The sequence below is a fragment of the Pseudophryne corroboree genome, chromosome 11 (genome assembly GCF_028390025.1).
Source record: "Pseudophryne corroboree isolate aPseCor3 chromosome 11, aPseCor3.hap2, whole genome shotgun sequence".
Classification (NCBI taxonomy): Eukaryota; Metazoa; Chordata; class Amphibia; order Anura; family Myobatrachidae; genus Pseudophryne; species Pseudophryne corroboree.
In genome coordinates, this window is record NC_086454.1 from 294,464,310 (window position 1) to 294,476,897 (window position 12,588).

The window sequence follows — 12,588 nt, forward strand, 5'->3', positions numbered from 1 at the left end:
AGTCCCATACTGCATGCAAATGATCCGGCAGCAACGGACTTTCCATCTCCCCCTGCATGCTGCGAATGAGCACTGAGGTCACCTGAGGCCTAAGATCCTCCCATGACACTCTTGCGAGACAGAAGAGATACGTGCAAATGCCGGCTGGGGGCCCAGGGCTATTCTCACTTGTTTGCTCTCGCCCCCCCCCCCCCCCTTCCCGCCAGAATTCTGGGGGTTGGGATCCCGGCATCGGTATGCTGACCCCGGGATCCCTACCGCTGGTCACCTAACCCCAACCCGTGCAATCACATGTTCACTGCCCACAGACGCCAATTTCACAGATAGCGTGGTCTGTTGCCAAACGGATCATACCGTGCACACAAGTGACCTCCATTGGTGTGCGGATACCTGATACAGCGCTTTCACCGAGTTATTGCTTTGCCGCATTCTAACATCCATGAGATCCGTGCTCATTGCGACTTGCGTGTGACTCAGAATTAGCCCAATGTGAGTACACACTAAACTGACGGAGCGTTTTCACAAATCTGTTCCAGCTATCTGTGACAGTGATAATATACAGACAGACCTGGTAAAGGCATGCTCATATTGTCCTAATAGACTTATTAATCTAATAGACTTATCTTTATATTGATCAGTATTAAAGTATTGCATATGTCCTTTTAAAGATTAAGTAGAGTCATGTGCAAGCATAGCTCAATCGATTTACCGACCAGCTACGATCCTCTTTACAAAGTTTACTAAAAATACAGTAAAGGGACCCTCTGATGTCAATTACACGACCGTTTCCCATCCTGTATTTGCATGAGACAGACCTCCAAGGTTCTAGATAAACTCTACAAATGAAGAATCAATAAGATTGTGAAAAGGCTGCGATCAGGCTAGGGACTAAATCAATACCAGGATTTATCTGTCACATCAAAACATCCGAGCACCTGGCACCGGATCTACGCACACCCCTCCTGTGTAGTCTGCTCACCCCATCCTGGCACAGCGCTGCCCCCCGCTCTATGTCCTACGTGAAGCAGGCTGGCACAGCTTTCCACTGGTGCTCCCCAAGCTGTAACCAAGCCGCCAGCAGTCGTGTTTGGTATGGTCGTTTCTGTAGATTCCTGCTGTTAGAAAAGCTGTTTATGCTAATGAGCCTATTAAGATTTGAAGGCCTTTGCCATTCTCGGTGTGCGTGTGTGTGCTGTGCCCCGTTAATGAGCATGCACAGGGCAATTCTTGTTTGTATTGTCAGGGTGCCAATTCCGGCACCCTGTGCCAGAGCAACAGGAAGAGAGACATCTGTTGATGGCAGCCTCTCACCTCACGTCTTTTCATGCTGGGAGGAAAACGCACGGGCTTTGTAGGAAGCACTTGTAACTTTCACCAGCACCCTGCTGCAGATACGTGCGCACTTGCGGAAAAGATGATGAGAGACCTATTGTAGGCCGTCTAGATGAGCCTCTCTTCTGGAGGCTTTTGCACTTGTTTAGTTCTTTTTAATTTTTTTAGTTTTGTACCCTCTATATTTTTTTTTCCCCACTTATTCTATAGCGCTCCAAACATTGATTTATTAGAAGATCAAATCCTGTTGCCTTGTTAACCACAGTGAGGCCACAGAGCTGCCACGTTCCTCGTCCAGCTTTTACTACTGTTCTTGCAGGAAATTACACTGGACCGACAGCGTGTGTGTGTGTATATATGTGTGTGTAGATAGAGGTGGATATGGATATATATATATATATATATATATATACACACTGCTCAAAAGAATAAAGGGAACACTAAAATAACACATCCTAGATCTGAATGAATGAAATATTCTTATTAAATACTTTGTTCTTTACATAGTTGAATGTGCGGACAACAACATCACACAAAAATTATCAATGGAAATCAAATTTATTAACCCATGGAGGTCTGGATTTGGAGTCGCACTCAAAATGAAAGTGGAAAAACACACTACAGGCTGATCCAACTTTGATGTAATGTCCTTTAAAACAAGTCAAAATGAGGCTCAGTAGTGTGTGTGGCCTCCACGTGCCTGTATGACCTCCCTACAACCCACACAAGTGGCTCAGGTAGTGCAGCTCATCCAGGATGGCACATCAATGCGAGCTGTGGCAAGAAGGTTTGCTGTGTCTGTCAGCGTAGTGTCCAGAGCATGGAGGCGCTACCAGGAGACTGGCCAGTACATCAGGAGATGTGAAGGAGGCCGAGGGAGGGCAACAACCCAGCAGCAGGACCGCTACCTCCACCTTTGTGCAAGGAGGAACAGGAGGAGCACTGCCAGAGCCCTGCAAAATGACCTCCAGCAAGCCACAAATGTGCATGTGTCTACTCAAACGATCAGAAACAGACTCCATGAGGGTGGTATGAGGGCCCGATGTCCACAGGTGGGGGTTGTGCTTACAGCCCAACACCGTGCAGGACGTTTGGCATTTGCCAGAGAACACCAAGACTGGCAAATTCGCCACTGGCGCCCTGTGCTCCTCACAGATGAAAGCAGGTTCTCAGTGAGCACATGTGACAGAGTCTGGAGACGCCAAGGAGAACGTTCTGCTGCCTGCAACATCCTCCAGCATGACCGGTTTGGCAGTGGGTCAGTAATGGTTTGGGGTGGCATTTCTTTGGGGGGCCGCACAGCCCTCCATGTGCTCGCCAGAGGTAGCCTGACTGCCATTAAGTATCGAGATGAGATCCTCAGACCCCTTGTGAGACCATATGCTGGTGCGGTTGGCCCTGGGTTCCTCCTAATGCAAGGAAATGCTAGACCTCATGTGGCTGGAGTGTGTCAGCAGTTCCTGCAAGACGAAGGCATTGATGCTATGGACTGGCCCGCCCGTTCCCCAGACCTGAATCCAATTGAGCACATCTGGGACATCATGTCTCGCTCCATCCACCAACGCCACGTTGCACCACAGACTGTCCAGGAGTTGGCGGATGCTTTAGTCCAGGTCTGGGAGGAGATCCCTCAGGAGACCATCCGCCACCTCATCAAGAGCATGTCCAGGCGTCGTAGGGAGGTCATACAGGCACGTGGAGGCCACACACACTACTGAGCCTCATTTTGACTTGTTTTAAGGACATTACATCAAAGTTGGATCAGCCTGTAGTGTGTTTTTCCACTGTAATTTTGAGTGACTCCAAATCCAGACCTCCATGGGTTAATAAATTTGATTTCCATTGATAATTTTTGTGTGATGTTGTTGTCCGCACATTCAACTATGTAAAGAACAAAGTATTTAATAAGAATATTTAATTCATTCAGATCTAGGATGTTATTTTAGTATTCCCTTTATTTTTTTTGAGCAGTGTATGTGTGTGTGTGTGTGTGTGTATATGTATGTATATATGTATATATATGTGTATATATATATATATATATATATATATATATTATATATATAAATTAGAGATATAGATAGATCGATCTATCTCAGTTTAACCATCTATCTATCTATCTATCTATCTATCTATCTATCTATCTATCTATCTATCTATCTATCTATCTATCTATCTATCTATCTATCTATCTATCCGTTTTCTTTGCGTCTTACACCCCTTACTGATTCCTCCATTCTCCTGTTTGCCAAATCTGAGCATAAACAGTTTCTACACAATAAAAAGAATGCAGATTTTAAGTTGTTTCTCTTGTAAAATGTTCTCAGATAATGTCAGAAGTTGTCCCCCATCATTGATATCCTATTCTGTTGTGTTTGTTGTAATCCTGCCTCTGTTATTGCTTTTTCTATTTTCTTGGTCTGCTGCCAAGCTGCCTCTTGTGGGAGAACTGCCTAATTAACACTGTTCTAATTAACAATTTCAGATTACACAGTGCCGCTGTTAAGATAATCCTGAGAATGTCGGGGTGGCATAGTCTCGCCCCCTCCTCTCGCATTTTTCTAGCGCTATTGGCTTGTAGTGTATGTTTTCCTTGCACAGTACTAGCATGCTGCCATGGGCCGTATACATAAGACCGGGTATATGTCTAATGATGAGCAGATCAGAAATCATTTTGACTCTGTCTCCATGGGCCACTTACGAAGCGATGAGTGCTTGGATTACAGGCCAAGTATGCCACTTGTTGAGGGCAGACATTGCAATGCCAGTCTACAGTATGCCTAAGTAGAGCTGACCCTTTTAAACTTTTTCATAAGTAGGGAGGTGTCAACCCGTGGCTATCCAGCTCCGGTGGAACTATAAAGTCTGTCTACAAGGGCACGCTGGGACTTGCAGTTCCCCAGCAGCTGGAGAAATGCCGGCATCTCTGCGGTTATAGCTTCACAGCCACTGGTAAAGGGTATCCTGCTGTCTTTGAACAGAACACAGAGCTCAGGAACACGCTGCCTTCAACGTCTGCACTCTGATTGGAGGTCATTGATTTTACGGGAAAACATGTTTATAGACAGAGTGCTGATCGACCAGTGGAGTTTGACTTCTGCTTCCTTAAGTAAGAGCTGCCTCTCTCTCCTATTGACTGACAATCAGAGTGAGAGATGAAAGCTAGGGGAGCTGGAAGAAGGGAGTAGTAAAGCTTCTGATAGCTGTGCAGGCGTTCTTACAACACTGCTGAATATGGCTGGGCTCCTGAATCGCTCATTCTAATCTTTATGTTTAATCACAATGGGTGCCTAACCTAACCAGCGTATATAGGTGCTGGTGTGTACCTATCTGGAGTAAACGCTACTGCAGACCGTACTTGCCTCTTGGCATTGTCTTATTAATAGTTGTGCTCCAAAAGAAGGCTTCTGGGGTGTAATTGGTCTACTCTTTGATTCGAATGTGGATGAAATAGAATTTTTTTTTTTTTTTCTCCTTGGCCAAGGGAGCACAGAGGCGTTTGCATCAATAAACAGGTCCCTGGTGCCCAACGTGTTTCTCTTCTCTCTACCTCCCCTTCCCACAGTTTCCTGGAACTTGCCAAGCTTTTATATACATTGATTTTACAATTAGCCTGTTAACCCTCCCGCCCTTCTAGTCTTGCCAATGCAACCAGACAGAGCAGTCAATGAGTCCATATCTCACCACCAGTATATCTTTTAGTACGTTATTTATCAGGTGGAACATCTGTTAGTATCTGGATGTGTGGGTGGTTTGGGTTTCTGAGGGTCCCTTCTGTCACTGTACAACTGTGTCTAACCTTGAAAATCTTGTAGGTTTTATTCAGTGTCTAGCACTGGTGTGGAAAGGGTGGGGGTGCAGTTGTGACTGGAATGGTTGTGATGTTTAAGTTGGTCAAAGACATAGTAGGCACTTGTCATTTATTGATTAAGATCATAAAACATATGGAAAGGTTCTTAGGCCCTCTGGCCAAGCTGCTAACCAACTGTGGTTAATAGAAGTTCCTGAAAGATCAGAAGAATTTCTGTACAGCCACCTTCCGTAGTAATTAAAACTCCAATACATGTTTTCCAGCTGCTAAGCTTGAAAATCCTTTTTTTATTTTTTATTTGGGGAGGTGTTTATATTCGTTGTGTGTTTGCATGAGGCAGAACTATAGAATGAGTAATGTTTTTGATCCGTTCTTACATCCAATCTGACATTTCTTTGTCTTCCCCGTAGGTCCGAGCCGTATTGGGTGCAATGAACTCTCCGTGCAGACCTCGCCATGGAAGGCTGTGATGCTTCTGTCATTGCTGGGAAGGACAATGGGTGCAGCGTTCCTCCAAACCAAAAATGGACTGAACTCAACAGCGCCCTCCACCAGTCCGTCAACACGGAGCAGCCCAACATGGAAAGTCACGGGTCTCTGGAGAGCCTGAGCGTCTCCTTCAATGAATGCGTCTCTGAAAGCGCTAACCCAACTGGTGCCATCTCGCAGTCTCCCAGCAGAGCTGTCTGTTGTAACGAATGTTCATCCTTCTTCCCCAGTTTACAGAACTACATGGAGCACCGTTGCCCTGTTACACGGCCATCTCTCGCACTGAAGGAGGAAAGTGAAAGTGACGTTAGCGACGAGGGGGAGGAGGAGAGTGACGTGGAGAGCCTGGCAGGAGAAATAGTCTACCAGCCTGATGGCTCCGCTTATATAGTGGAAAGTGTGAACCAGCTAATCCAAAGTGGTGACACCTGTGACAGTACCCCTAGCGAGGCTCTTCTTTCCCTCTACAAACAATCCTTGAGTAATACATCGGGAAAATCTGAGGAGTCCTCATCTGTAGGTCCAGTTTACCCACAAATTATTAACACTTTCCACATAGCCTCGTCTTTCAGGAAGTGGTTTGAGAATTCTGACAAATCGTTCCTGGAGACCTCCACCCTGTCAGGCGTAAGCCCCGTCCTGCACAGCTTCCGAGTTTTTGATGTGCGGCACAAAAGCAGCAAGGATTACCTGAACAGTGACGGCTCTGCCAAAAGCTCGTGTGTATCCAAAGATGTCCCAAACAATGTAGATCTGTCCAAATATGACGGCTTTGTACTGTATGGTAAACGAAAACCAATTCTAATGTGTTTTTTGTGCAAACTTTCCTTTGGCTATGTCCGGTCATTTGTGACCCATGCTGTGCATGACCATCGAATGACTCTGAGCGAGGATGAGCGTAAGATTCTTAGCAACAAAAACATTTCTGCCATCATTCAAGGGATTGGGAAAGATAAGGAGCCTCTTGTTAGTTTTCTGGAACCAAAAAATAAAAACGTCCAGAATCCTTTAGTTTCTTCTGCCAACACTACTGGACCTGGTAATAGTTTTTATGGGAAATTTAGTGGCATTCGAGTCGAGGGCGATGAAGCCCTGCATGCTAGCCTAGCACTTCTAAAAGATAATGACACTACTTCCAGTGGGACAGAGCAGACACAGTCAAACGTTGTGTCCCAAAACACTCTGCTTAATCTTGGGGGTTTCAATAATTCCTCCTTTAACACCTCCATAAACTCTGTCCCTCTAAGCTCCTCAGGTTCTGGTTCTAGTAAACCTGATTGTAGCAAGGAACCAGAAATGACCGAGCCTGAGAAGCATCCGATGGGAGTACAAGACAGCATATCAGAAAGGCTGGAACCAGATGATGATGAGGAGGAAGAGGAAGATGAGGAGGAAGAAGAAGATATGGATGAGGAAGGTGTAGACGATGAGGGGGAGGATTGCAAAGCACTGTTTCCTTGTGGGCTTGATGTTGACTTTGTGGACAGGACTCAGGAGGAGTCTGGGGTGTTTGCCGAGAGCGGCGGCAAAAAGGACCTGGCTCTCACAAACCAAAGTATTTCTAACTCTAATTTAATGCCTAATGTTCCCCAGCCTTTGGCAAGGGGCACACCTACTACATGTTCTTCTTCCTTTGTTGTCTACGATGGTGCAAGCAGGAGGAACATTTTAAGCTTTAACAGTGACTGCATTGGGGTCAACATGGCAGAGGTTGGGAGGAAATTGGACTTTGTTGATGAAAGTGCCAATAGGGACAATGCCACAGCACCTGAACCAAATGAAAGTGCAGAGGGAGAAGATGGAAGCCTGGCCACCCACCACCAGCATTCCGATAACCCCTGCGAGCTTGGCGCAGGGGATTGCCCATCTGGGAGCGGGGTGGAGTGTCCAAAGTGTGACACCGTATTGGGCTCATCGCGTTCACTCGGTGGACACATGACTATGATGCACTCTCGGAACTCATGTAAGACTCTCAAGTGTCCAAAGTGTAACTGGCATTACAAATACCAGCAGACGCTGGAAGCACACATGAAAGAAAAGCACCCTGAGCCGGGTGGTTCCTGTGTCTACTGCAAATCCAACCAGCCTCACCCTCGACTTGCCCGGGGAGAGAGCTACACCTGTGGTTACAAGCCTTTTCGCTGTGAGGTATGTAACTACTCCACCACTACCAAAGGCAACCTCAGTATTCATATGCAGTCGGACAAGCATCTGAACAACATGCAGAATCTGCAGAACGGTGGCAGTGACCAGGTTTTCAGCCACAATGCCGGGGTTGCGGTGGCTGCTGCTGCTGCTGCCGCCACTGCAGCCGCTGCTTCCAACATGAGCAACTCTTGTGGGGCCCCTTCACCTACTAAACCAAAAACCAAACCCACCTGGCGCTGTGAAGTGTGTGACTATGAGACCAACGTCGCTAGGAACCTTCGCATTCATATGACCAGTGAGAAACACATGCACAACATGATGCTGCTTCAGCAGAACATGACCCAAATCCAACATAACCGGCACTTGGGCCTCAGCAGCCTGCCCTCCCCTGCTGAAGCGGATCTCTATCACTTCTACCTAGCACAAAACATGAACCTGAAGATGGACAACCCAGCTAATGAGTCGCAGTACATCATGGGAGGGTTCCAGCTGGATCCAACCAGCCCTATGCCAGGAATGGCTCCCACAGTAGGTAAGCAGTGGGGTGGGATGTTGCATGTTGCTATTTGTGGAAATCTCTAAAGTGTATTGCTCCTTTATTGACAGTATGTACCGTAATAAGTGTTACTAAGGTCTGTTGTGCTGAGCTTTTAATGAGAAATATCGATCTGGTACAGTATTACGTTTTGCGACTATAGCAGTTTAGTTTTATAGTTATCACTGCCCTAGCAATGCAGCTTGCATATTAGTTGTAAACTGCTTTTAAATGGACCTTAACACAGAGGTTCTCAAATGTGGTCCTCTGGGCACCCCAACGGTCTAGGCTTTAGGTATATCCATGGCTCAGCGCAGATTGTTAAATCATATTGTCTGTGGTGCTAATTTAGTCACCTGCGGCCAAGCATGGATAAACTTAAAACCTGGGCTGTTGGGGTACCTGAAGACCGCGTTTGACAACCTCTGCATTAGCATGTACTTCATGCCCACCCACAGGAGGCGGCCATTTTTTAAACCGAACCAATATTCTTGATCATACAGCCATCCATGCAGAAGGAGCCAGTAATGTCACTAAAGGATAGGGCACACTGTCATGTTATTGGCTTCAACCCATAAAATGGCAGCACCCTCTGTATGTAGGCCATCTTAATTTAAACTTTTTTTTATTTTTTATTTTTTTATAAATGGAACGTAGTTAATATACCTGCTGTCGGGATCCCGATTGCCGCTAAAATGCCGGCAGACGGAATACCGACCCGTCCCCTGTATTCCCACTCGGGTGGTGGGTCCACACCACAACCAAAGGGAGAAACTATACCCGTGGCGAGCTAAGCTCGCCACTGGCCCGAAGTGCGGCGAGCACAGCGAGGGGGCTCGCTGCTGGTATTCTGGATGGTGGGATGCTACTGTCGGGATTCAGACACCTAGTAACCCGTCAGCTGGGATATCATACTGAATAAAAAATAAAAAAAACCATGAGCTGTTCTCTGCATTTTTTTTTTGCAAAAATGCTCGCTTGCAACAAGTCTGTAAACCTGCAATATAGTAGGCGATTGAGGCTACTGTTCTGATGGCATCTGTTGTGATTTAACTAAGCCAATGACAAATGAACATGTGCAAATTGTGAAAGTTTCATTTAATTTTATTTATTTTCCCCTTTGTCTTGAAAACCTGGATTTCCATTGCTTTAGCCGTTCAGCTCGTTGCACATTTGGATGATTCCTGCAGTTACATGCAAAACTTTATTCTGGCCATCTCCTTTCAAAGGGTGTTAAATATACACACATCCTAATCAGTAAATATGTGCACCCCATGTAGTTATGCCAGCCTTTCCAACACCACCTCTTCCATTATTTCTACTAGTAAAGACAGAGGGGGACATGTACTAAGCAGTGATAAAAGTGGGGAAGTGAGTCAGTGGAGAAGTTGCCTACGGCAACCAATCAGCATTGACATGACATTTATCATTTGCCTACTGTAAAAGTATACAGAGCAGCTGATTGGTTACCATGGGCAGCTTCTCCACTGGCTCTCTTCTCCACTTTTATCACTGCTTAGTACATGTCCCCCTAAGTGACCTAAAACAAGGAAGTAACAGGAATAAAATAAATAAATATGGGCTGTAATGTTAAAGCTCGCACCATTTGGTAAGTACAGTCCAGAATCCCAGAGTGTTCATGGTGAAATCACATTGCACCATCACAGTCCTGTTAGTTCTACCTGTCTGTTCCTCAGATTCCATTGTGCTTACAGTAGGATTGTACTTAGTCATCTGGGAATGATGATGTACAGAAGTCGGTTTGAATTCTGAGCCATAGTAGTGAGAGAGGTTCTTATAAACAGTGGTCTCCCCTGCCGAGCCCCTTGCTGAGATTATTAGCTGCAGATGGTAAAATCCCTATTATGCAATTTCAGTATAGATCATTGGGGTTATTTATGGATCGTCACTACTGGCAGACACTTGGAGCACTTGTTTTGTCATTAAGTCTTGCCGCAGGTCTGCCGGCGACTCCCGTGATTTTGGGGAATGCATCTGTGAAGCTGATCTATGTTGCGGCCTGCAAGATGTTCGTACGGGTTGCACATGAGAACGCAATATTGTCCTAAGTGCTTTTTCTCCTGTGAGTCACTTAATGTTTTTGTTTCCCCCTTCCCTGTAGTGGGCGGCGAGATCCCTTTGGACATGCGGCTGGGAGGTGGACAGCTGGTGTCTGAAGAACTTATGAACCTGGGCGAGAGTTTTACCCAAACCAACGATCCTACGCTAAAGCTCTTCCAGTGCGCAGTGTGTAACCGCTTCACCACGGATAACTTGGACATGCTAGGCCTACACATGGGCGCTGAGCGCAGTCTGCCAGAGGATGAGTGGAAATCTGTGGTGGGGGACTCTTACCAGTGCAATCTCTGCCGTTATAACACCCAGCTGAAGGCCAACTTCCAGCTCCATTGTAAGACTGACAAACATGTCCAGAAGTACCAGCTTGTGGCTCATATTAAAGAGGGTGGTAAAGCCAATGAGTGGAGGTTGAAATGCGTCGCCATTGGGAACCCAGTGCATCTGAAGTGCAATGCCTGTGACTATTACACCAACAGCCTGGACAAACTACGTCTCCACACTGTGAACGCCAGGCACGAGGCTAGCCTGAAACTGTACAAGGTAAGAGAACAACTTCTCCATAAGTGTTGCGGCTCTGGATCTTCTGAACCTACCTGGGACTTCTACCTATTTTTATTTAATGCTTTTATCATGTGGTTTAGATTTCAAAAAAATTATTTTGGTTTATTATCCGTAATGTTGCAAAGTTGTATCTGTGTTTTGGGAATGAAGATCTTCCCATTAACACCTATAGGAGGGTCAGAAGCCATGAGAATCTATGCAGGCAGTCATGCAGCAACTATGTACCGTGTGGTGAAAGCAAGGCTATTACCATGAGCTCAGAGCACACTTAATATATGTGTGCTGCAAATTTGGAAGTACCTCACTGGGTCTTTCCAGGCTGGCTGGTATCCCTCACTGCAATGACCGCAATTTGCTGGCAGAGGAACATAGAATAAGAAATTACTTTCTACCTAAAGCTGGGCACACACTTTGCAGGGCACTCTTCAGATCTGAGAAGCAATCTGATCGTCTGCGTGATTACTTGGTCAGGGTACACCCTGTACACATGGAGCAGCAGACCGTGGAATGGTTAGCATTACTGCCTCACAGCACTGAGGTCATGGGTTCGATTCCCACCTAACTGTGTGGAGTTTGTATATTCTCCCTGTGCTTACATTGGTTTCCTCCGGGTACTCCGGTTTCCTCCCACAATCCAAAAATATACTGGTAGGTTAATTGGCTCCCTACAAATTAACCTTTGCGTTAAATGTGTGTGCGTGTACATGTGGTAGGGAATACAGAGTGTAAGCTCCACTGGGGCAGGGACCTATGTGAATAACCAAATATTCTCTGTAAAGTGCTGCGGAATATGTGTGCGCTGTATAAATAACTGGTAATAAATAAATCTATTGTTAGCTCCGTATGGGCTTTATTCAGGGAGATCTGGAGACCAATGTTTAAGCAGGACTAAAAATCCAAATTCTCCGATTGGATCATTGCAGGAGTGCTAGAACCTAATTATTGGCTAATGCTCCCGCATACATAGGTCCCAATAATTGTGTAGGTGTGTACCCAGCTTTCCTGGCTGAGGATGACCACCAACAGCTAGGTTAGCGTGGAACCTTGATGATCTGATTGCTTGGATGGTGGGCTAAACAGTCAGATCCCGATCTGCATTTCTAAACAATCATCCTACATGTGAAGGTCTTTATTCACCACGGTGTATTATATCTGAAGCAGGTGGGATAGTTTTACATGTGGTAGAGTACGTGACGAGCCAAAATTCCTCCTTTCTGTAGGCCATTGAAAAGGGTTTTCTCTCTTTGCTTTTTTTTAATACAATATCCGAAAAGGGCAACTTTACCAATTTCGTAAATTCCCTTTAGCTTTACTTGGCCTTTTTAATGGTACAAATATAAGTACCCCCTTGTGTTCCACAGCAAACCGCTTATAGCAAATTAGCCACCCATCCCCCATCTTACTTGCTCCTCTGGCTCTCTAACCATTGTGTGCTGTAAGTATAGATGCTGTGAAAATCCCGTAAATAGCCTTTCTGCTTGCCCCATAGAATTCCTCCAGACGTTTCTATTGATTTTTGCTGGACTTAAAGCCTCACCCTCCTCTCTAATCATCCCATAATGGCTTTAGTATGAACGGTCAGGTACAGTTCCCCATAAATCTCGGAAGGCTCATTTCCCTTACCTTCCCTACA

At 45.8% G+C, this 12,588-nt stretch overlaps 1 protein-coding gene across 2 annotated transcripts in view; it reads left to right on the top strand.

Annotated features, from left to right (window-relative positions):
* ZFHX3 (zinc finger homeobox 3) overlaps positions 1-12,588 on the top strand; it is a 94,815-nt gene that overhangs the window by 25,591 nt on the left and 56,636 nt on the right. For both annotated transcript variants that reach the window (XM_063945467.1, XM_063945468.1), the window contains exons 2-3: positions 5,554-8,312; positions 10,438-10,934. In XM_063945467.1, coding sequence (XP_063801537.1) covers positions 5,600-8,312; positions 10,438-10,934 — 3,210 coding nt within the window. In that variant the 5' untranslated portion in view covers positions 5,554-5,599. The remainder of the gene's footprint in view (positions 1-5,553; positions 8,313-10,437; positions 10,935-12,588) is intronic.